Source organism: Zingiber officinale, chromosome 6A, assembly GCF_018446385.1.
Source record: "Zingiber officinale cultivar Zhangliang chromosome 6A, Zo_v1.1, whole genome shotgun sequence".
Lineage (NCBI taxonomy): Eukaryota > Viridiplantae > Streptophyta > Magnoliopsida > Zingiberales > Zingiberaceae > Zingiber > Zingiber officinale.
The window spans coordinates 23,219,134-23,244,516 of NC_055997.1; the positions used below are offsets into that span (position 1 = coordinate 23,219,134).

The 25,383-nt window shown below is 37.0% G+C and overlaps 3 protein-coding genes across 4 annotated transcripts; 1 reads left to right on the top strand and 2 right to left on the bottom strand.

Moving 5' to 3' along the window:
• Nucleotides 1-1,729: 1,729 nt before the first annotated feature.
• On the bottom strand, nt 1,730-3,500 carry LOC121996129. The gene is made up of 3 exons (XM_042549968.1): nt 2,788-3,500; nt 2,525-2,710; nt 1,730-2,214 (listed from the first exon to the last, which is right to left on the bottom strand). Exons 1-3 carry the CDS (start codon nt 3,256-3,258, stop codon nt 1,921-1,923), a joined length of 951 nt encoding a protein of 316 aa, XP_042405902.1. The 5' UTR covers nt 3,259-3,500; the 3' UTR covers nt 1,730-1,920.
• A 360-nt stretch (nt 3,501-3,860) lies between these two features.
• On the top strand, nt 3,861-21,925 carry LOC121996127 (protein S-acyltransferase 10-like). Its single transcript, XM_042549967.1, has 11 exons — nt 3,861-4,032; nt 4,136-4,250; nt 5,368-5,442; nt 5,546-5,617; nt 5,711-5,845; nt 7,806-7,839; nt 8,507-8,616; nt 20,535-20,621; nt 20,832-20,915; nt 21,472-21,537; nt 21,618-21,925. Exons 1-11 carry the CDS (start codon nt 3,948-3,950, stop codon nt 21,790-21,792), a joined length of 1,038 nt encoding a protein of 345 aa, XP_042405901.1. The 5' UTR covers nt 3,861-3,947; the 3' UTR covers nt 21,793-21,925.
• Nucleotides 21,926-22,721: 796 nt separating this feature from the next.
• LOC121993798 (expansin-like A2) lies at nt 22,722-24,231 on the bottom strand. Of its 2 annotated transcripts, none has more exons than XM_042548106.1 (5): nt 23,949-24,231; nt 23,751-23,860; nt 23,493-23,671; nt 23,271-23,403; nt 22,722-23,197 (listed from the first exon to the last, which is right to left on the bottom strand). In XM_042548106.1, the coding sequence occupies exons 1-5, from the start codon at nt 24,085-24,087 to the stop codon at nt 22,949-22,951; spliced, it is 810 nt and encodes a 269-aa protein (XP_042404040.1). In that variant the 5' UTR covers nt 24,088-24,231; the 3' UTR covers nt 22,722-22,948. The 2 variants fall into 2 exon arrangements, with proteins under 2 accessions (XP_042404040.1, XP_042404041.1); XM_042548107.1 differs by having other exon boundaries at nt 23,744-23,860; nt 23,949-24,091.
• Nucleotides 24,232-25,383: the final 1,152 nt, after the last annotated feature.

The following is a 25,383-nucleotide window of genomic DNA, read 5'->3' on the forward strand; positions in this document are numbered from 1 at the left end:
AGCCGCTTGGCCGAAGTTCCGTTTGCCAATGCTGAATACTGGTGCCTTGTCGAGCGGGGAAGCCGCTCGGATGGCTTCTGCACTGTCTTCATTGAACGTTGGTTGTTTGACTTCTCTATGTGTTGAAGGCAGCGGTGGATCGGAGCCTTATTCCCGATCAGGGCATGGTTCGTTCGACCAGCCGATGCCATCTGCGCATTGACTGCGATGACTTTGACCTTTTTTTGACCTCCACTGTGATAGCGGGGTGGGACCCTCATTATCACCGCATCACCATCTAAATAGAGAGTAAGATTAATTTATTCGAAGAGTTAGATTTTGTATCAGATACTTGATGTAAGTTAAAAAATTTAAAATATGTAAAATAAATAAATAAATAAATTCAATTATGTTAAAAAAAATACATAAAAAACACTTATATTAAACCATCTTTATCAACTAATTAAATAATTTAAACTTATGAAAATCATTTAAATATAATTAATTTTATCATAAAATAATACTTTAATTAATTGACGGTTATAATACCGTAGCAATCAATTAGTTGTTTGTTACAATAATATATCAATCAATGCCATAGATTCCGGAGCTAGGATTCAATTGTAGGTAAGAAGTATTCAAATGAGTATATTATATTTAGGGAGTTAAAAAAAATAAAAAACTTCCATTAAGATCTATATGTACTTTTTCAATTTTATTCCGATAATGGATGAAATTTTTTTATAGGACTTGATTAATCACTTTAAGAATTAATTAGATTTTAAAATGAAATACTTCAATTATAAAAAAAATATCTGTTATATATCGGATGAATTTGATCATATTAAAATTATTTTAATGAAGATTAAATAATTTTACTGAAATTAATTAAAAATATATAAAAAAATGTTCTTATATAATTTTTTTAAATTAAATTAAACTAATTTTTTTATTTGTAGAGTGTTGTTTTGATTTCTTATTTTTTTAAACAAAACACCTTAAACTATTCGTAATGTCCTTTTAATGTTCGGCCAATCATCAAATATCTGTACATTTATAAATGGGTCATAAAAGGATTGACCCATTTATAGTTCAATTCACTTATTTATTGGTTTTGAACCGATCAACTTATTTATGATCCAAATTTGTTTCATTCAAACTCAAATAATGAAATGGTGTTGCTAATGTTCCTAAAAAAGTCCTACGTTAGCCCCCCACTGGGTCAGCCTCGTAACAATTCATAGTATGAGAGTAAATGAATCAAGTTGGTTCGTGAAATTTTTATATTAAAAATTATCAAATTCAAATTGAACTTTAACATATTTGATAAATTTTTTTTGAGTCAAATTAAAATTCATTATATTTTATTCAAATGTTCATGAACCATCGGTAAATCAAACTCGAATTAAATGTTAATTATTTTTATATAATTTTAATTTAAATATAAATAATTTAGACCGAATTCAAATTTAAGACATTTCATTTGAATAATTCAAATTAAATTTATGCTCAAATTTTATTTGGAATGAAACATTTTGAAATTTTAAATATCATATATATTATATTATTTAATTTGAATGCACCCTAATCAAGGTAAATTAAAAAATCGAATAAATCAAGGATTCGTTGGATCAACTCGGTAATACTTGGGGCGATGATACTGCTAACAAACGAGGCAAAAGACGTGGTAAGTGACAGAGTTGTTATGTTACCAATTCAGTGCATAGTGCCTTATTGGCGATGAGACTGCTTTTTAAAGCCAGTTTCAATTAATAATTTACGATAATTTAGTAAATAGACTTCCTCAGAAATGAAACGCGCATATTAATTAGTTGATTTCGAATCGATTCAAATTCAAAAACAGCTGTCAGCGACCCAATGGCTCGACGACAAACTGCCGCGTCACGGACTTCGAATGAACTTTCTTTCTCTGCGGCCTCGTTAATCGCGGTAGTCGCAGCCGTTGGAGAGGCCCAGCGGCTTCCCGAGCCGGTCCTCGCGGAACCGCAGCGTGCACCGGACGCGGCGGTAGAACTTCGACTTCACCAGATGGCCCAGCACGTACGCCCGCGCCCGCAGCGTGAACGACAGCTCGAATGCCACCGTCGCCGGTGGCCCTCCGTCCTCGGTGCGGCTCCTCAGACCCGCGCCGCCGCCGTAGAGCGGAACCTGCCGGCTCCCCACCGCCACCGTCACCACCCGCCCGCTCTTCCGCGACTGGTAGAACTCCTTCATCTGTTCAAATTTCGGCAGTACCACCATTCACGATTAAAAAGAAAACTCGAAATAAGAACGACAATTATTCTTCTTCTTCTTCGTTTTGTTTTTTTTACGACTATGTTTCTTTAAACAGGTTAGGTACCAAGCACTGTCAGAACTTTAAAGACTTTGTCCTCCTTCCTTTCCCACTGTTCGACGTCGGAGAACCTGCTCACATCTAGAATTACGATGCTCGGACTACGTGGAAAATTGCTATTGGGGGAACCCCGAAATGGGGAATGGAAAACGTAAGTCCTAGAGGAAGGAAGGGGGTGATGGTGCTTACTAATCCGGTGGCGATCTTCAGGTCGGAGAAGTAGAGTTGGAAGGGCGTGGAGGAGACATGGACGCCGAAGAAGGTGGCTGGGTTGCGGAACGCGATCCTCACCGTCGAGTTGATGGAGAGCATCTTGGTGGGCACGCCCGTGATGTCGGTTCCGGCGTGGATGTCGTAGCTCTGGAACGCCACGCTCTGCGAGAAACGAGTCGACTCGGGTTACTGAGCGGAGTTAGGGAAACGGTCGAAACGAGTTGATTCGGGTTACTGACCTTGACGAAGACGTCGGGCTTGTAGGACTTGCTGGCGCCCCAGAGGATGAGGGAGAAGAGGGTGAAGAGGAGGACGAAGCCGAGGACGAACCAGGCAACGTAGCATCGGACAGGGATGGGGGCTTCGTCTTCTTCGTCGTCGTCGGAGCAGGCAGAGGAGGTGGCGTTGCCTGGCCGGTGGTGAGGATGGGGCTGGAGCTTGCGCCAGGAGGCATAGGTGTTATACTTGAGGGAGGCGGAGAGGCGGGTGGCGGACGACTCGCGGGAGTGGTGAATGGGGGAACTGGAGTAGCGGTGGTGGTGGGGATGGAGCGGGGAGGCACCAGGGGTGGAGCCGCCGAAGGAGGCGCGGTCAGGGTCATGGTGGGAGTGGGCAGGGCTCATGACGTAGTAGATGGGGCGCCGCGGCGGGGAGTGGGGCGGCGAGGAAGCCGCCAGGCTGGTGACCTCGGAGTCCGTCTTGGCGTGCATGGTCTTGTTGCCGCTTCAGGTTGGTCTCGCGGAGGAAGGGAAAGAGAGGAGGACCGTGGGAAGGGGGCGACGAGCGACGAGCGTGGAAGAGCACGGGGATCGATGCGGCGAGAGCGCAAAGCGAAGAAACAGAGGTGCGCCGTTCTAATGAGTGCTACTGCGCTGTTGCCTGTTAGGCGAAGGCCACGAGGGGTGTGAATAACATTATCAAAAATTATTTCAATTGATCTCCCATTAATTTGTTTCCAAAAATGATCAAATTGAATCGATCCTTTAATATAATTCTAAAATTAGAACTCACCAACAAGTCCATCTGTATCATCTCGACGGGATCATGTGCGGTGTGACCTCCATATGAATTCCCAGAAGAGATCGCGTCCATCCGCTGATCCAGAGACACCTCATCGTGATCTTACACGCGTGATCACTTCGGCTGACATCTTATTTGTGCGTGGGCCCAACACCCATCTGCCTGTTCTCACGCCTTTTGAGGATCAACTACTCGTCTTCGTGTATGTTACACATTTTATACCATTCCGTACTTGACACGTGGACAGCGCGCTACGCTATTCCCTACGAAACACACACCCACACAACCGAACCCTTTCCTACGTTTCCTTCCCGGTCCATCATCGCTGGTGTCCTTCTCGGCCCCCGAAGAGGTGGATCTTGGATCGATCGAGAGACAGATGGCGGCTGCCGGCGTCTCATCCACCGGTCGTGAGAAGCTCTCCGACCGCTGCTCCCTGATCTGTCCCGACCTCTACGACCGTGGTAGGATATCTTCCTCGCCCGAAGAATTCGAGATTTTTTTTATTATTATTAATTTTTATGATCGATGCACTCGCTGTCTGGGTAATTTCGGGCGTTTGAGCAGCGACTAGATTATCATGGGGATTGAAGTTGTCGATGGTGCTTCTTCATGTGATTTTCGTGGGAGTGGTTTTCGTCTTCGATGTCTCATTGATACGCAGGACCAGAGAGGAGCCTTGGTAGCCTTCAAAACCCTTGCCTTGTTTCTCTCTTCTGTTTCCTAATTATGGCCATTAAATGTTTTTTTTTGTATCTATGATTGGCGGAGATCAGAAAAAAAAAGAAGATCGCGCACACCAGCAGTGGTCTCGGTTTTTGTTCAATAAACAGCAAGATTATAATTATAGCTATTCGTTGTCCACTACTTCGTCACTGAAACACTTATTTTAGGGGAAGATATCATTCTTTTCACGTGGTGTTATCTTGACTTGATTTTCTGGATCATCCCGGACTAGGTGGTAGGGAGAGTGATTGTGTCTTGAAGTTGTAATTAAATTATACGCTTCAATATAAGGGTTCCCTCGTGCTTTACAGATTTGATGACTGTCTAACTTCAGGTTAAAAACACTGTATGTAAACTACAAAATAAAAGTTAGTGCCTAAGGATGTCGGAGGAACTAGCTTTTATTGGCCTTTGCTAAAATGTCAAGCGGTGACATGCCTTAACATCTATGATTGATTAACATCTGCTTCCATTTGAGACCTTCAATTAGAAAAGTAGCTTGACTTTCTGGTGAGCGTTGTAGGATTTTTTTTTTTTTTTTTAGTTTCTACTTAGTCAATGTACTTTTGGATCAGTTTTGATATTGGAAAGGAAGTGATAATGTTTGTCCTACATTTGTATGCGTTTTGCAAGCTCCCACCTATATTTCTGTTTCCCAATTATATGTCAAATATACCTTGATAAAAGAGTCTCCTGAAATCTCTCTTATGTTGTTTCCAATAGCATACATGAATCCTTATGCTAGACACATGGTATCGTGTTATCTACCTGTGTTTTCCCCTCTTTTTACCCATCCCTGTTACATGGACTACAAAGAAAATAGATGCAAATTGGTTCTTATTCACCATAAATTTAAGTTATAAGTTTTTAGATATTATGTTTTTTCCTAATTCCTCAAGTATGGTGATTCTTTGACTATAATATTTATTCTTTCCAAAGACATGTTGGGATAGTTGTAGTGTTCTCACTTTTTGTTATTTTCTTCTATTAATTTGAATTGTCTACACTCCTTTGAGATTTAGTTTTTCCCTGTTTAACAGTTATTATTCTCCACCTTGAATGCCCAATTTTAGGTATACTGCAGCATACTTGGTGGTTTTTTCAGCTACATTATTTCAATATTTCTTCACTTCTTGCTCATCGCCAGGGTACCAACATATTATCTTTTCATACTTCTCATCCTTATGACCACTCCTTTTGGTTGGAACATTAATTTTCCACTAATGTCTTTTCTGTATTCTCATTTGTTAGGTATGTAATTGATGCAATGAGGGCAGCAAATGGAACATCAACCACTTTTAACAATCTGTCTTCAATTTTGAAGTAGGACCATAGGTCAAGCCACAATTATGTTAATGCAATTCAAACATGAAATCTTTACTTCTTTGTGTTTTCCTTTTCAATGATCAAGCAAAGGCAGTCCAATTCAAGAGATGGGTATATAATTTGTTCCATGAATAACCACCATCTTGAAGCACAGACTACCCACTTTAATTCATCGTCATGGTTGAAGCTTGTTATGGACCTGTATCCTCCTGGATCAGCCATCAGGTACTGCTGCAAGCATGCTAGATTATGCACGGAACTTATTACTTGATTGTGTTTTATGGATGTTTAACATTAAGTGCATTTTAGTTCATATCATAGTAAAAAAATTGGATAAAATGGACAACAAGAGAGTGATGTTAATACAATGGGGAAATATGGGACACAGAAAGATATCATGAGTCTAATGGGAGCCATATATTCATGTGTTTTATTGTGCTATGGTGGTTGTTTCAATGGCTACAACATATTATTAGAAATTCAAATTTAATTTTTCATTATTGTGTAGCGTCTTGCTTGGGCTGGCATGGTTATAACTTGTAGCTTGGTTCCTACTGTGAGAGAATGGGTAAAAAAAACTACTATTGTTAGAGAGGAATATGCCCACCTATGCCCATTGGTTTGCCTAGTATTTACATCTAGACATGACTTGTCTTCTCTTGAGTCTTGAGATTGTTTTCCTCCTAAGATTGATCATGATGGCTATAAACAAAACCTAGCCAAGTGAATATGTTGTTCTATGGCTGTGATGAAATAAATTGGTAATTATCAGCTTGTGATCTCTTTCATACATGATCCTCCATCTAAAAGCTTAAACACACACCCAGTCTATCAGTAATGGACTGAACTGATGGCAATTGATGATATGAAGTTAGTCATCACTCATAAGGAGTAAGTACATTTACAAGTATTTCATTAATGTAAAACTAATGTAATTAAGTATTTCAAACTGGTCAATTTTCTTATTGACAAAAGGGTGAAAGAAAATCAGTCTTTAAGCATCGTTTTCTCTATTCATTGTTTCACAAATGATCACAATCAAAATTCTCATGTGAAAGAGGTTATCTATAATGTTAAATATTGTAAGGAAATAAGAAATCAATGGATTTTCCAAAAGAGATGCTTTGTATGGAAACTTGCTAAGTGGTAACATCCAAATCCAGAGAAATTCTTGGAATTTAAACGGCAATCCTGAGCCAAATCCAAATTGAGACTCAATGGATGTTGTTCTAATATATGAAGTTGGCTACATTTTGTTAGTTGTTGAATTCCCTCTATCAAAATTACAGAAAAGATGTTTTTGTCTATGAATGCATATGTATACATAGGGGTGTCTATTATTTGGTTCAACCAGAAAAGCTAAATTTAATTTTTTTTATTATCATTTCTGTTTGGTTTGGCTTGATAAATTTGATTATATAACTTGGTTCAGTTTCTTTTCAAACAATCATTTTGAATTGGAAACCAAAATATAATTTTTATTGTTTTCATATTTCCACTAATATATAGTATTATTCTTAAAATTCTAACCAAAAAGTATACTCCTAGTTTCTCTATTACCATATGTTATAAAGAGCTTCAATTATATACCAACTATTCTCCATTATCATTGTTGATTTTTTAAAATAATTTTGTATTTAAAACTTAAATTGCAAATATTAATTTATAACCTTATTCAGTTTTGTTTGGTTAAAAAAACTTGATAAAAATGAATTGGTTTAGCTTTATTCCAGTTTAGTTCAAACTGAACAGACTCCCCTACATATACATATTGAAATATCCAATTTGACCAAATAATCATGACTCTAATCCATTATATTATATGGATAATTATGATATGATAAATTCAGAATGAAATATTGTGAATTCATTCCAACGGAGATTGAAGGAAGAATTAAATAATGAATTAAATTATTAAATTCTTCATTACAGAGTTTGATGGATCTTATGAAAATCCAATTAATTGGATGTGAATAAAGGGGGAGTCCCATTCTGCATGTCATTACAGAGTTCATATTTTTTGTCTGCCAAGTTACTGCTACATGTTCTAGGATTTTGGCATTTGCATGACCATTTGTTTTGTCTGTTAACCTAGTAGGTATTATCTATATAGAGTGACATCGAAGAATGATTATGTTTGCAGATTTTGTTTTACTAGTTAACCTTTTTTTTGTTGTTTGGACAGAAATTGGACTTGCACTTACTGCAATATTGTTCAGGTATTCATTCAGCACCTTTTTTAATCATACCTCCCTAGAAAACTTCTGTTCATTAATGATTAGAAATACTGTTTTAGACTGTTTCTTATTTTCAAACACCTAAAGATTTTTATGATACAATGTCTGTTTTTATTCACTATGTGCATGCCAAAGTTGCTGTTACTAGGTTGTAACAATTTCTTTACATAATGCCTTTCAAAATGCTTATCTTTCCATTAAACATATGTAATTAGTTATATTGTTCTGAATAGCACCGTTTCAAGGTTCTTTTTGATGTTTTGCTTTTTGATTTAAGCCCCAAACTCATGCCTATTGTCTCGTAATCTTTACTGTCATTCTTTTTTGTTTTGCTGTTATATTTATTTTCGATTTATTTTTAGGCTAATAGCTGAATTGAACTGATTTAACTTTGTTTTGTTCAATCTGTTTCTTGGAAACTGATTATATTAGTTTTGGATATAACTGAAGCTTTTAGATGGAAAAACACTATCAAACCTTTTGTTGCATGAAATAATTGTCACTCGTCATTTTTGCTAATGTGAATTTGTTTATGTTTCAATCTGATTCGTATGATCAAAGCTGTTATCAATTTATTCACTTTCTTTCCATGTGTTTTTAGTTTCTAGCACCTTAATAAAATTTTCCAACGTTTGTTGTGTATTTGCAGCCTCCACGAGCAAAGCACTGCCATGATTGTGACAAATGCATCCTTCAATTTGATCATCACTGTGTATGGTTAGGTACTTGTGTCGGGCAAGGAAATCATTGCCGATTTTGGTGAGTCCACCAGTATCATGTTGGAGCATTGGCCAACCCTATTTATGATATCCAAAATAAAAGCAATGGAATATGTTGCCTAAAATCTAATTTGTCTTTGTGAACAATTACATCTTCTAGGACACGTATGAGCTAGGGGAGTGACTAGCTCGCTTCGCTTCTTCAAACTTGATGTTGCAGTGGAAAATTTGAAGCGACGACTCCACAATGTTAATACTTGGATTTTACTTGGTATTCACCTCCTTGAGGTGACTGATCCAAAGGTTCACTCCTCACACTCACAGCTCCACTATGAATACCTCATTCTCGGGAACTATTCGGAGGCGGAAAAGCCTCGTACAACCTTGTGTTCAAGGATATAACAAGAAAAACAAAAGCAAATACAAAGGAAATCGAACACAACTTTACAATGAGGAAATCTTGCTTAGCTTGTTATCTTGTTGCTTGGAAACATCTTTTGATCGGTTGGAAATGCAGCAACACTTCGCTTCTAACTTCTCAAAAACTGCTACAAATAAACTCCACAAAGCCCTCTTTTCTAGGGTTTCTTTCGTGCTGGGAAACTCCTCCTAATCAATTGACCTCATTCCCAATCAATTACCACGTCAGCTTGACCGTTTATAACCAGAATAACTCTTTTTTGTTCGACCAATTGATTGGTGAGCTATACCAATCGATTGGTTAACCTCTAATCGATTGCCCCAATCGATTTCGAGGCTTTCTGTTCTCTTGCAAAAATGTCTCCAATCTTGTCTCTAATCAATTAGCCCACTCGATTGGTGAAACTTGAATCGATTGTCTTAATCGATTCAAAGATTTTTTGTTCTCTTGCGAAAAGGCTCCCAATCGATTGATTGCCTAAACCTAAACCCAGAATTTTGGGTTTAGGATTTATCAATCGATTGGTTCTTAATTCATCTTTTTCAAATTAAATTCGTATCTTGTCTAGTATCTGATTGTTCTCGACTTACCAGGACTTTATTTGCCCAACATTCAGTCATCCATTACTTCTTGCGACTTCCCCTAGCATCCGGTCAACCTTGACCTGCTAGGCTTTTTCACCAAGTGTCCAATTAACCTTTGATCTACTTGGATTTTTCTCTTGTGCCAAGTGTCCGGTCCTCTATGATCCACTTGGATTTACCGTCTCGTGCTAAGTGTCTGGTTCTTCGCAATCCACTTGGACTTTTCCCTTACCTAGCCTTACTAAGACTTCCATTGCCTAGTTCCCGACTAGGTCTTCCACTCTCTAGCCCTGCTAGGGCTTTCATTGCCTAGTTCCCAACTAGATCTTTCATTGTCTAACCTTGCTAGGACTTCTATTGTCTTTCTTAACCTCTAGTTAGGACTTTTCGTTGTCTAACCTTCCCAGTCAAATATCCGGTTCTTCCTTGATCTACTTAACTTTTCTCTTACATATTGTTAACATTTAAACTCAAGCTCAAACCAACTTGAGCTTAATCAAACTGGTCAACCTTGACTTGAGGAGGATTGTACCAACAATCTCCTCCTTTTATGTTTGACAATATGATTAAGTTAGACTAACTCATGTTAGCCCAACTTCCTTCTTCATCTCATGCCAAATTATAAATGAGGGTCTTTTAATTTAAACCCTACATTCTCCTCCTTTGACGCACATAAAAAATCTTCTCCCAAGATTCATTCCTCTTATCACAATGAAGGTTCCCAACCTTTCATTATTTTCAATGCTCAACTTTGAGCATACATCCATCTATAAATCTCCTTTCATATCCAAATCATGCCTTTAAGGGTTATCTCCCTTTAAAGCATGCTCCAACTTCTATCATTGCACCAATAATGATTTGAAGTTCCTAAACCTTTAGGAAATCCCAAAATTGAAGTTATGAGGTTAAAAATTCAATCTTGAATCTAAACCTCCTCCTTAGCTCCATTAGTTCCATTTAACCATTTCTTTCTCATTTTCATCCAAAAAATTGCCCTTAAATACTTGTCCAACCATTTCATGGGGTTAGGTATAATTAAAATACCTAATTGCGGTTTAATACATTGAAATAAATTCATTTTAGCAAAAACAGTGGCTATGATTTTGACCCATGTTAATTGATTGGCGTGAGCTGCCAATCGATTAACGCATGTGCCAATCGATTGACAACAACGCCTAATTGATTGATGAGTTTGAAATTTTAATTCAATTTCAGATGAAATTCAAAAACTCATAAATAATTCTATGATATTCGAAAAATCACGAATTTCACATAAACATTACTTATGTTACATACTATCATGGAAAATAGTTTTATATGAAAATACATCTTATTTTCAAAGAACGATAAAAAATTAGAAATAATGAAAACTTCAATGTTTCACTTTAACTTTGTATCTAACTAATCAATGGTGATTCCTATTAACAAATAGGCTTTACCAATATTTTCCAAAGCAATTTTGAAATCATTTTCAAAATAAATTTTTAACCATGATCTTTGTGTTAAATGCACATGATTTGCACATTTGCTTTCCCTATAATTGGACTTCACATAATCCATGTGTTTTGATGAAATTAAAACTCAAATAGATGAACTAAATCAATATTTTGACTTTTGCTCATTCTCCTTGCATTTCACTTGTATCTAATGTGTCTCAAGACACATGCAAGTCAACCTATTATCTTGTGAGATATAAAGTTAGGTTTTCCCTAAACTAAGGGATCATGCATCTCTAATTAGACATTTTAATTTTGATTATGCTACCTAGAATGTCAATTAATGTTATTGTCCTTAATTATAAAGAATTAAAAGTAATGTATGACAATGAACATACATCATAATGCATACTTTCAAAAGAAAGATCATCATAAATAATGATATATATATATATATATATATATATATATATATATATAATTTTGATTATGCTATCTAGAATGTCAATTAATGTTATTGTCCTTAATTATAAAGAATTAAAAGTATCATTATTTATGATGATCTTTCTTTCATTGTCATACATTACTTTTAATTCTTTATAATTAAGGACAATAACATTAATTGACATTCTAGATAGCATAATCAAAATTATACATATAATATTTTTCAAAATAATATGAATGTATGATATGATGTTATAGCATGTGATAGGACACATAAAACATAGCAATTATAGCTCAAAGAAAATACCTAGCATTTCATCTAAGTTCAATCCTTTAACCATTATGCAAAGAGAAACATAAGTTGCCCCATTTCCCTAGAAAATATAAAAAATTCCAACTTGACATTCCTTAACTTCTAATTGATTAATCTCAATACATTAAATTTTTATTGGCAACTATTTAAACTCTTTAAAAGTAAAAATCACTTTCTCATTTTTAAGGTATCACAATGCCTTGAAAATGCCCTAAAATATCAACTTCACTATGGTTGGGTTAACTACCCTACCAAATAGAGTTGATGCACTCTAAACCCATTTAGTGTGAAGAGATCATACTCTTAGGAACCCAATACCTATTGGTGCTCCTTGGGTGTACTAGGTACTCACTAGGATAACTTCCCTAGAAATCTTCCTAATGACTTTCCTAGACTTCTTAGTAGCCCTTGGTCATGCTAATCTACTCAAGGTCAATACTAGGGATAACATCCCTTGTAACTTTACTTGACTCCTATTCCTAAGGTTAGTTTCATAGCTATATGAAACTCTATGATATGATGTCACATTCTTCTTAGTTTTAGATTTGTATCTCAAACCTTTCTTGCTCTTAGATGACTCTTGTCTTCCGAAACCTAGGTTTTGCTTCCTTGGCTCTTTGACATTATTTGTTATTTTCTCTAGGGTCTTCAATAATTATCTAAGTCTTGATCTCAAAACTTGGTTTTCAATCCTTAAATCCTCAAACTTAGAATTTCCATGATTTCCTTGAACAATTTTCCTTTTAGGCACATATCTATATTTCTTAGGATTCTTGTCTAAATCATTTTCTACCTTACTATTCTTAGGTAAGGTTGTTCTAGCATGATATGACTTGTAATTTTCCTTAGGATTGTCATGCTTTCTATTTTCATGATAAATAACTCTAAAATGATAACATTTATTTCTAACATGCCTTTTATCTTGAAATAAGGAAATACCATTAACTAATGATACCTTAGTTTTGCTCTTACAAGCTCCCCCTTGATTTGAGCTTCTTCCTTTGCTTTTAATGTCCTTTTTGATTGTACAAGAAGCACACAATGTGCTCTTTAGCCTTTCATATCAAGGAACTACCTTCTCTTGCTCTCTCCTTTGTCTTAGGTGCCACCTTAGTTTTCTTTTTGACTAATTTTGGACATTTGCTCCTGTAGTGTCCATTCTCCCTACACTCAAAGCATATTATATAATTTTTATTTTTAACAATCGAAATTGTTATACATTCTTTACTTGTAGGGGTGACACATGATGCTTCTGTTGGTGCAGGTTGCACTAACGGTCTAACTCAGGTTTTGATGAATACCAAAGTAAGTTAAGTTAGGTTTAATATGATCTAACGATTTAACTAAGTGTGCAAGAGAAGTCCAGATGGGTTGACGGGATGACCGGATATCTGACAAGAAATCCAACTAGGTCGACGGGCCGACCGGATAGCTGGTACGAAGTCCAGATAGGTCGACGAGTTGATCGGATTTCTGGCACGAAGTCCAGTTTGGTCAACGGGCTGATCGAATAGCTGACATGAAGTCCAGACAGGTCGACGGGCTGACCGGATATCTGGCAAAGCCATAAGTTAAGGTAAGTCACTGAAGGAGAGTGACTTAGTGAGGACGCGTTCTCCGTTTGAGAGAACAGTAGACGTCGATCCAACTTAGATCCATTTGGAAAATCTAAGTTGAGATCTTGACTATATTCTGGTGGAGACAGAATCTAATTACTACTTTTGACTATAATTGTGCTAACACTTGTTTTGCAGGGTAATATAAGTTTTATTGTTCGGACTAACTTTATTTTGCAAGAAATAAAGACGGCTGAAAAGTTGGTCCAGGCGTCCGGAATGCCAAAAGTTATCTCGTCGCTAGCTTGGAGCGTGTTCATTGGATAAGCTGACGTCACGATCCAGGCACCCGGAAAGGATCCAGACGTTCAGAACTGTCTATATAAGTAGCCTTCCACCAGGAGTAAAGAACAACAACTTTCTTCCAATTGCCTTCTTGCTCCTGCGATGCTGAGAAACTTATCTGACAACCTGAGACTCTGATTTTTATTTCCCTTGTTGTCGGTAATTTTATATTATAGTTCTTGTACTTATCGTGTAACCCTTTTTGCGAACTATTAGTGGATTGCCCAACGAAAGCACTCGACGAGTGTGAGCCTTGGAGTAGGAGTCGACAAAGGCTCCGAACCAAGTAAAATTTGGTTTGTTAGCGTTATTCTTATTTTTCTCTTCTGCTGCGTACTCGATTTAATTATCAATTTTCGATGATTGCTATTCATCTCCCCTCTAGCGTTCTTTCCGATCCAACATCTTCTTCATTGACTCTGGATATAGAGACTTCTTATTTTGGTGTCAATAAGCTCTCCCTCTCAATCCTTGAGGTGGATGCTTCCTTAATTTTTTCCTCGGACTCAAACCTCCGAATTTTCATGTTCTTGAATCAAAGAGTCTTCCTTTTTGAATTTATCTTCATTTGGCATTGAGGTTGGATTTTCATGGAGTTTGGTCAACTTACTCCATGACTTTTTGGCATCTTTATATTCACCTACCTTACACAAAATATTATTAGGCAAAATATTAACTAATAATCTAGTTACCTTATCATGAGTCGCGAATGTTTTGAACTTACTCTTTGGTTTATTTCTTTTTCTTAAGGAGTTTTCCTTTGCTATCCGTTGGAACTTTAAATCCCTCCATTAGAGCAAACCATTGCTCTATATCTATCATCAAGAAGTTCTCCATCCTTCATTTTCAAAGATCGAAGCTTCCCATGCTGAATGATGGAGCACTCGGATATCAAATCCGAATCTATCTCGGGGATCCATTTGCACACTTGAGCACCTTTGAAGATTAGTCCAATGACTTGTTGGTATTGAAGGGCTTCAAGAATATAGCTTCTTCTTCCTCTAGCTCTTTGCTCTCATCGGCGATTAGTCCAATGAAGAATAACCTTACTTTGATACTACTTGTTAGGACACGTATAAGCTAGAGAGGGGGTGAATAACTCGCTTCACTTCTTCAAACTTGATGTTGCAATGGAAAACTTGAAGCGACGACTCCACAATGCGAACAATTAGATTTTACTTGGTATCCATCTCTTGAGGTGACTAATCCAAGGGTTCACTCTTCACACTCACAACTCCACTATGAATGCCTCCTCGGAAATTTTTCGGAGGCGGGAAGTCTTATACAACCTCGTGTACAAATGATACAACAATAAAAGCAAAAGCAAATACAAAGGAAATTGAGCATGACTTTACAATGATGAAATCTTGCTTAGCTTGCTATCTTATTGCTTGGAAATGCCTCATGATCGGTTGGAAGCAACACTTCGCTTCTAACTTCTCAGGAACTGCTACAAAGAAACTCCACGAAGCCCCCTTTTCTAGAGTTTCTTTAAGGCAGGAAAACACCTCTTGATCGATTGGCCTTATGCCTAATTGATTGTCACGTCAACTCGATCATTCAAAACTTGCAGAACGACTCATTTTTCATCTAACCAACGATTGGTGAGTCATACCAATCGGTTGGTTAGCCTCTGATCGATTGCCCTAATCGATTTTGAGGCTTTGTTCTCTCACAAAAATGCCTCCAATTGATTAGACTAATTGATTGGTAAAGCTTGAATCAATTGCCTTAATCGATTCCAAGACTTTCTATTCTCTTGCAAAAAGCCTCCAATCGATTGGTGAATCTTAAATCAATTGCCTCAATCGATTCCAAGACTTTCTATTCTTTTGTAAAAAGCCTCCAATCGATTGGTGAATCTTAAATCAATTGCCTCAATAGATTCCAAGACTTTCTGTTCTCTCGTGAAAATGCTCTCAATCGATTGCCCAACTCTAAACCCGGAATTTTGTGTTTAGGGTTTACCAATTGATTGGTTCCTTTCACCAATCAATTGATAACCGTGAATTCAGCCTTTCTAAGCTGAATTCTTATCTTGCATGGTATTCAGTTGATCTCAACCTATCAGGACTTCCTTTGTCCAACATTCAGTCATTTGTGATGTGTTAGGACATCCCATTTCCTAGCATACGATCAACCTTGACCTGTGGGGTTTTTTCACCAAGTGTCCGATCAACTTTTGATCCACTTGGATTTTCTTCTTGTGCCAAGTGTCCGGTCCTCCATGATCCACTTGAACTTTACCATCTCGTGCCAAGTGTCCGATCCTCCATGACCTAGTTGGACTTTTCTTTTGCCTAGCCTTGCTAGGACTTCCATTGACTAGTTCCTAACTAGGTCACCTACTGCCTAGCCCCGTTAGGACTTTCATTGTCTAGTTCCCAATTAGGTCTTCCATTGCTTAGCCCCACTAGGACTTTCATTGTCTAGTTCCCAACTAGGTCTTTCACTGCTTAGCTCCGTTAGGACTTCCATTGCGTTGCCTAACCTTTAGTTAGGGTTTTCTGTTGCCTAACCTTCAGTTATGAATTTCCTAGTCAACTATCCGGTCTTCTCTTGACCTACTTGACTTTTCTCTTACATATTGTTAAACATCGAAACTCAAGCTCGAACCAACCCAAGCTTAGTCAAACTGGTCAACCTTGATCCGAAGACAATTGCACCAACAAAATCTTAATTTATTAGATTTTATTAGGGAGCTACACTATAGTGAAGCATACAACTCTATGCTCATGAAATTGTTCGGCATTGTTTGAGATTGCCGATATTGTGCTATTGAATATTGAGACTCTTTGTAGTTGTTCATGATAGAGTTGGGAGATTTAAGTCCTCTAGTTAACTTCCACTTACAAAATATTGATATGGTATTACCTTCTGATCTTAACAATACTTTCCTTGCTGAAGTCGAATATTTGCAAAAGGAGATCCAGATACCTATTTTTCTATATTCGATATTCAGCAAAATTAGACAAGATGCCTTAGCAATGAATGCATTCATAGTTGCCTCTTCCCCCTCAATCCATCCATCACTTTGTGATTTTCCACCTTGGTATCAAGGTGATTTCCTTCTTGTTGTTTAGATTCAGTTTATCATATTTAGTTCCTCAATTCATTGTTTACTTAGGTCTTACGCAAATAAACAAAACTAGTGGATACAGTGCCATAACAAAACTAAACATTGTTGCACATGAGAGGGAAGCCATTCATGTTCTTCATTGATTTCAACTTATTTTTGTGGCAAGGGCAAGGGGTAAAGGAGATTTTTCGAACCTTATTCCGAGTAAATTAACAGCTAATTAAGCAAGCTGGTAATTTTATTTTTTATTTGACATCTGACTTTGTGTCTTGTGCAAGCTAAATGGTCGATCAAATCATGTGGTTTCTTTTGTCAACCTGAAGTTCTCTACTTCCAGCATAAAGTAAATGCAAATTCATTCAATAAATTGTTTCAGTTAGGATAGCAAGTTTCTTATCCTAAAGAGTTTATCCATTTGGTAGCGACTTATTTCATCAGGTGTTAATCTTTTTGGTTTCTATATTGGTAAAAGTGGATCATAAGCCAAATCTTTAACTTTTATTTCATTATGACTTTGACGTCAGTTTATTAAGTCTTATTATGAATGGTTTTCCTTTACAACAAACCATTAGTCTATTTATTCGTAGATATGTATCAGCATTGTTATTATACATATTAAGATAATTGTTCTTTATGTATAAATTTTGCTTATCTTAGTTTTATCTTCGGAGGTCTGTATTTATATCCGTTACCTATTTAGTGCTATTTAGCTGTAAATTTTATTTATGTGATTTTCGCATATTGAGATTATCTCACTTGACTAACAAATTGGAATCTCTCATAGGCTTCACAATGGTAGAATTGACTCTACGAATATACAACAATAACCAAACCTTATCCCACTAGGTGGTGTCGGTTATATGGATCTTTTTACGTTGTTGAGTTCTATCTCCTATTATATTATCATCTATACTTAAATAAATTTTATCTTATTTTATTGTTGCTAACCAAGTCTTTTTTGGTCTTCCTCTTCCTCGTTTGATATGCATGTTTGTCATAACTTCACATCGCCTAATCGAAGCATTTATTGGTCGTTTAAGTACATGCCGGTACTATCTTAAACATGTTTCTCAAAGTTTTCTCTCAATAGATGTAACTCTGACTTTCTCTCTAATGTTCTCATTTATTATTCTGTCCATTCTCGTATTTCCACACATCCACCTTAACATCCTTGTTTCGGCAACTCTTATCTTTTATTCATGTGCTCGAGTCATAGCCCAACATTTAACTCTATATAATATAGCAGGTCTAACTGCGGTTTTATAAAATTTTCCTTAAGTTTTAGATGTATTTTACGATCACATAAAACACTCGACGTTCTCCTCCATTTCAACCATCCTGCTTGTATCTCTCTCAATCCCTCTATCATTTTGCAAAAATGATCCTAAATAATGTTGCAGAAAGTGCTAGGCGCCAGTCGGGGGCGTCGGGCGCTCGATTGGCGCCTAGCGCCTAGGCAGCGGCGCCGCTTAGGTGCTCTAGTACTTTTAAATAAACATATCAAAATGAACATCGAATTGGCTGAATAGACCGAATATTTTTATTTAAAACAAAAAAATCACTTGGACTGAATAGACCAACCGCTTAGACCGAACAGACCGGCCGCCTAGACCGAATAGGCTGCTTATTTGGCGCCTAGCACCGCACATAAACAGTACCGCCTACTTTGGCTGAATAGATGATTTTCGGTTTGACTAGGAGTCGCCTAGTGCCTAGGCGGTGCCTAGGTGGCCACCTAGGCCGAAATCTACAACATTGATCCTAAATATCTGAAGCTTTCGATTCCGGGCAACTCATTATCTCCCATCTTAACAATTGTCTCATTATGTCTAATATTGGTAAACTTAAATTTCGTATATTCTATCTTTATTCTATTAAGCCTAAAACCTTTCCTTTCTAGTGTTTCCCGTCAAGATTCTAGTTTAGTATTTACTCCTTCATGTGTTTCATCTACCAAAACAATATCATCTGCAAACAACATGCACCACGATAATGTGTCTTGAATGTGTGCAATGAGTTCATCCATATTAGTGTAAAAAGATAGGACTTAGAGCTGATCCTTGATATAACCTTATCTTTATTTGAAATGCTTCAGTTACTCCGCCTGAAGTGTTTACTCTAGTCGTTACATGCTCGTACATATCCTTAATTAGTTCAATATATATTATGCTAACATATCTCTTTTCTAGAATTCTCTATATAATTTCTCTTAGGACTTTATCATAAGTTTTTCTAAGTCAATGAATATCATATGTAGATCTTATTTTTATTCTCCATATTTTTCAATTAATTGTCTCAGAAGATATATAACTTTTATTGTCGACCTTCCATGCATGAACCCAAATTGATTTTTGGCCACCTTCCTTAATTTTTTTCTATTATTTTTTCCCAAAGTTTCATGGTATGACTCATTAGTTTAATACTCCTATAATTTGCACAATTTTAAATATCTCCTTTGTTCTTATATATGAGAACTAGAGTGCTTATCCTCCATTGATTAGACTTTTTTTATTTTTTCAATATCATGTTAAATAATTTTATAAGCCAGTTATATTTCTATACCTCTATCGGAATATCTTTTGGTTAAATGACTTTTCCATTATGCATTCCATTTAAAACTTGTTCTACTTCTAAAGTTTGAATTCCATGATAAAAATTTAAATTTCTATGCTCATTTAACTTACATAAATTTCTTAAGTTAAGTTAGTCACCTAAATCTTCATTAAAAAGTTGATGAAAATACTTATTCTACGGTTCTTTTATTTCTCCATCGTTTACTAGTACCCTATGACATTAATCTTTAATATATTTTATTTAGATAAGATCTCTTGTCTTTCTTTCTCTCACTAGCTATTCTATAAATCTCTCTTTCCCCTTAATTTGTATCCAATTTTTGATATAATCGTTCAAAGTTTCATTCTTTGCTTCATTCACTACTCTCTTAGCTTCTTTCTTGCCTATTATATATATTTTTAAGTTTTTCTCGTTCTTACATATATATAATTCCTTATAAGTTATTCGTTTTTCCTTTACTTTCTCATTCCACCATCAAGATTCCTTAGTGGTGCATGTCCCTTTGACTCACCGAGTACACTATTAGCTATTATTTTCAACTTTGATACCGTCTTATCCCATGTTGTATTAGAATCACCGTATATTTCACCTAATACTTGTACTCCCTATCTTCTCCTTAAATAAATTTTACTTTCCATCCTTTAATTTCCACCACTTAATTCTAGGAGTAGTATATATTTTCTTTTTATTGATACTATGTTTGAGTCATATATCCAACACTACTAATTTATGTTGGGTAGTTAAGCTTTTTTCAGGGATGACCTTGCAATATTTACAAATTTGAAACTACGAAAGAGTAAGAATTGGTTCCTCCATATGACTTCACTGTAACATGTGTAAAATTGTATTATTTATGTGGTTGATTTTTTTTGTGTGATTGTCTTGAGTCCTTTTCAACAACTTTTCACTATTTATATTTTCCTCGTAAAATCAGATCAGTTTGTAAATAGATGACCTTCGATGCTCCTAATGATTATTATAATTGTTTATTGTCTAAACCTTTGTTTGTAAAGTACAAACTGTGCGCTCTTTTCACATAAATCTACATTTGAAGTCAGTCAATCCTTGATTTTTTTTGCACACCTGTAAGGAACTCTTGTTTTTAATATTTGGAATATTGATTGTGTGCTATGTGAACTCACCTTTTCATATTTCACTTGAACAATGACTCTCTTGATGACAGCTAATTTAATTTTCCATTTTTAGGTGGTACGTTTTTCTAGAAACAATCCTTTGCATATGGACAGTTGTACTATATATCTCGTATTTGCGCTCTGAGACTGTGAAGACTTGGTAAGATCTTTCTCGATTATTATTGACTTGTTTATTTGGAATTTTTTTTGCCCATTTCCTAGGAAACATTGTTTGACTATCACGAATCTTTTCTGCATTTTTTATCAGAAATACAAACACAAGATCATGGTTATGACAACTAATATAACTTTCTTACCCTTTATATATGCATTGGGATGCTAAGAAGTCTGTTTGGAATGACCTTATCAGGTGGAAGGAGTTCATTGTTATAGTGCTTTTAGCTGCGCTTATGTTTTGTCTCATCTTTCTCATCCTGCTGCTCCTCTTCCACAGGTAACATCAGTCGTAAAAATAAAACTGTCTCAGGTTCTTGCCCCATTTTCACTTTATCAAAATGCTTTTCTAAATGTCTCATTCTGTCGTCCAACTTGTCAAAGTTCGGTAAGCTATATACTCAATTATGTACCTTAATTAGATTTGAACTTTCAAATGAAACCTGCCCAGATGCATGTTAAATAGCTACATGACATTTGTAGTTTCTACTGGATCCATCTTGTACAGTGCTCTTCATACAGGCACCTCACTGAGAATATATTTTGCTGATATCTTTCATGCCGCAATCTTATTTCCACCATCACCGTGTATGTGAAGAAACATAACATTTTACTAGTAACTTGATATGTTTGATTTTGACACTCAAACCACAGCCACGAAAACCTCTATATACATGTCTAAGAAAGTTGTTAACCATAATTGTTTGATTTAACATAGTGTTCGAGTTTTTTTTCATCAATTCTTTTTGAAGAATTATGTGCTCTTTGAAGGTTCGACTCACACCTGATCTAAATATCCTACTAATTTCACTATTTTAATTACCTTTTTTACTCAGCTATTTAGCCTTGACAAATCAGACTACTTACGAGATGGTGAGAAGACGACGCATATTGTACTTTAGGTATCAATTCATCATTCTTTGCATCTCTGCTGATGAGGATTCCATTTTGAAGCATGTTACAACTTTTATCTGATTTATAGGGGAATTCCAGAAAAGGTTCATCCATTTAGCAAGGGCATCTGCAAAAACTTGTACACTTTTTGTTGCTCTAGTCACAGCATACGTGATTTGGAAGCTGTACCAACGATGGAGGACATCGAAGCAAGCGCAAGACCTTACACCTGCTCGGACATTGTCATGTGTCGGTGGTGTTGATCAATCCTGGCTTGGCATCAGTTTCTGACGGCTTTTAACCAGCATGTTGTTGATACAATCTGGTCATTTAATTTTTTTCTTTCAGTAACAGCTTGTAGTATTGTATTTATGAAGAAAAAACTAAATTTTCATCTGGATATTCCTTTTAATTATAATTTCAAAGCGAAACGAATACTTCAGCTGAAAGCCTGAGAATAGAGTTTTTAACAAAACATACCCATGAAAATCAGATTGAAAATTGATCCAGTTAAGTATTTATTGATTGTTTGTTGCATCAATTCTGTATATTGACTCAACTTTCATTTATGCAAATTTCCCTCACCGAATGTAATTTTTTTAAAATAAATTATTGTCCTCTGATTGAAGCACATGTTTATTTGTTTGTGTTCGCAAGCAAACAACGCAATTCATTAAAATGTTCCAATATATTGATAAATTATTGGAGGAATGTTTAGAAATAACTAGAGATTATAAATTATATCCATCCAGTACTTATCCTCTCTAAGCTGTTCATCAACACTTATCTCTTTGTTGTTCATAGATCTCAATCAAAAGAAGATAAGGAGCAGGTTTGGCCACCGTACTGTGATGGCGCCACGGGTGACAAGTTTTTCTTTAATCATTGGCCATGCATGTTATCCTTAATCTGTAAGCTTACTCACCCTTACAAACCAACCGTTCCTGGACAAGGACAAGCCAATTTATTATTTTAATGACGTCTACATCTATTTTCCACAAATACTTAGATTTATCAAGTAGACTCTCATTAAAACATAACACGTTAATATACAATTTTAATCCATGAAGGTTCTTAGTATTGTGCATCATGCTTTATTTATTAGTAGGATGCTATGCAGGTGTCCTAGCTTGTTATCACTAGATTAAATCAAATCTAGGTAGATTCATCCATCTTAATCATTCATTAGCCGTTAATCAATCTCAATCATACTTAAATTAAGACAATTTGTCCAACTAAACTCAAACAGACTGCTGACCTGGCCCAGACAGGAGTCATTTTCTATCCAGATTTCCTTGCATTAAATCTTGGATGATGTTTTTTGTTTTTTAATCATGGCATAAAAAACAAATACATTACAAGACTCTTGCCTTAAAACAAGGAGAAAAGATACATTAAAAAAAAAAAAGTGTGCTGACGTCATTTCCAGTCTCGTGTGTCGCAAGGGTCACACCCTTCCTGGGCGACGTCGTCGATCTGAACCCCCAAATCGTAGACCGAACCGGCGTTCCAGTCACTCGGCAGGACTGCGGTCCGCGCCCAAACCCATTTGCCGTCGTAGCCGGCGGTCACGACCATCCGAAACTGCAGCGGCCCAGCCGGCGCGCGGCTCGTGCTCCACACCGGACCATAATCCCGCTTCATGAACTGCCAATTCGACGCACCGACCTGCCGATTCCAAAGGAAGGGAAAAGTGTTAGCCCTTGCAAACTGAACCGGACCTGTCGGTGTAGGCGCTCACCCGGGCTACATCGACTCCTACTATGTCAGTTTGGCCTCCCTGGTACACGAACTTGACGGCCAAGTAGCTTGGCCTCCTGCTGTTCTCTTCCACTCTGATCGATAGATTCTTGCTCTCGTAGTCGCAAGGAATCCTGCTTCGATTCATTCTTTGATTTAAAACAAGAGAAAAACGCCTTCAACTTGCCACTGCAAACGGAAAAAATTCCTATCCACTACGTACCTCTTGTATTCCACGTCGAGAATGCCGAGCTTGTTGAGTTCTCGCGCCATGCCATTCCTCGCCATGGCCATGAAAGCGGGGCCACTGAGGACGAAATCTGTGCTGTTGCTCTTGTTGAGGTCTGTCAATGTCACCTTCACTCCTCCTCTGCTACAGATGTTCGCGTTCTTGCATCTCATCTGTTTGATCCAAGCCAGAATAAAAACCCACTGAAATTTTTTTCAAGAGGACTTTTAAAGGGTGTTTTTCACCTCCAACCTGGAAACAAGCTCCGCACCCCACGCCCCCTCTGTGAACGCGGGGACTCCCTGCCGCCACATAGCCTCCATTGAAGCCCGCAGCCATGGATCCGTATCCACAAGCTCCATCTGCAAAATTTTCCGAAACGGAACCTCTAAAAATCGGGACTTGATCGACACCAGAGCATCAAAATCAAATCTTGGCGGCGGGCGATACCTGCGACGGCGGAAGCAGAGGAGTAGTAAGCTACTTTGGACTGATGCACGCACCTATCGCAGCCTGAAGCGGAGGAAATCAAGAAAAGGAAGAGAAGAGAGAATGGGCATAACTTGTTTTCACTCATACTCCGGTCCATCCCCGCTGCAATTTGGGAATGGAAAGGGGAAGTGTGTTCAACAGATACTTAATGGCAGTGAGGGGGAGAAGAAGAGCAACAAGGTCGGCTACAAACTTTAATGGCAGTGACAGAAGTCTTCCGGAGAGAGTATACAGCTGGAGCTACTGTCCCGGGGCAGTGTAAATATATAATGGAGGAACAGGAACAGTTGGAGTAAAACCAAAGGAAGGGTAATAAAATAGGCTTCCGAAGGCTCGAGTTTGCTTGATGGTGAAGTCGGCGGAGTAAGGATGAGGTCGGCAATGAGTGGAGTTGATAAAAACGTAGGGTTGCCTGTGTCAGTGTGACGGCGTGGCAACACTGGAGACGGAGAGCTGTCTTAAATACTTAGATTTGAGTGATGAAAGATTCTGTGGTATCCGACAAAACTGGCAAGTGTTGGTCGGCGGCATTTGGACGAGCACAATGAGGGCCTCCAAACTAAATTCGGCCCAATTTTGACCACTTCATCTGGAAATTTAATATTTAAAACATTTTTGGATCTATGCTTTGCTTCCATGGGCTATTAGAACCGTTAATTTGTATGGAGTCCGTTGATTTATTCTCTAAATAATTTAAAATTTTATTAAAATTTTATCAATCTATTTTAAATTGAATTCCGACAGATTGACCTGTTTAGGTTCGCACCTTGTATGTGTCGACTTGTGTGGATCGACTCATGATGGCCTTAGATTGACTCATGGATTGAGAAAATATAAAATATAATTGATGACTTCTTTTTCTACTCGCTAAGATTCTTCCTCTCTAGAAAACTTAGATTTCAGCTTGTGAGATTTGATATCCTAAGATGTAACACATATTAAAATTTGGGCTAACTTATCAACATATTCTTTACACGCTTAAGTCAATAATAAATCATACAAAGAAGAAGAACAAAGAAGAAGAAGAGAACTTGAAGGAGGAGAGTTGTCTTTGTTTGCAAGAATAAGAATACATATATGTACTTTACCTCTTATGGTTCTTGTATAGATATCTAAAGGGAATCTTCACATCATTAATCTTCGGGCCCTTTTACCTATTCCCGCCTAAGTGAGGATGAGGTTTCTAACAATCCATTATCGTTCCTTCACTTGTTGATTGCCACACAAATTAAGAAAGGAATCAAAAGAACCGTCTGACACCCACTATGAGCTTCTCCATTCACTAGTCGCCACCTAAGATTAGGAAGGAATCAAGGAAACTAACTTCAACCTCAACATCCACTACTTGCTTCTTCCTTTATCTATCACCACATGTTAGCAACCAGAAGCTTCA

Coding starts and splice junctions, on each gene's coding strand:
- LOC121993798 (XM_042548106.1), bottom strand. CDS start 24,087: ATGGACCGGAGTATGAGTGAAAACAAGTTATGCCCATTCTCTCTTCTC. Junction 23,672..23,750: donor GGTGCGGAGCTTGTTTCCAG/GTTGGAGGTGAA, acceptor TGGATCAAACAG/ATGAGATGCAAGAACGCGAA. Junction 23,404..23,492: donor CTCGACGTGGAATACAAGAG/GTACGTAGTGGA, acceptor GAATCGAAGCAG/GATTCCTTGCGACTACGAGA.
- LOC121996127 (XM_042549967.1), top strand. CDS start 3,948: ATGGCGGCTGCCGGCGTCTCATCCACCGGTCGTGAGAAGCTCTCCGAC. Junction 4,251..5,367: donor AGGACCAGAGAGGAGCCTTG/GTAGCCTTCAAA, acceptor GCCCAATTTTAG/GTATACTGCAGCATACTTGG. Junction 20,916..21,471: donor CTGCTGCTCCTCTTCCACAG/GTAACATCAGTC, acceptor TTTTTTACTCAG/CTATTTAGCCTTGACAAATC.
- LOC121996129 (XM_042549968.1), bottom strand. CDS start 3,258: ATGCACGCCAAGACGGACTCCGAGGTCACCAGCCTGGCGGCTTCCTCG. Junction 2,711..2,787: donor AGCCCGACGTCTTCGTCAAG/GTCAGTAACCCG, acceptor CGTTTCTCGCAG/AGCGTGGCGTTCCAGAGCTA. Junction 2,215..2,524: donor TGAAGATCGCCACCGGATTA/GTAAGCACCATC, acceptor AAATTTGAACAG/ATGAAGGAGTTCTACCAGTC.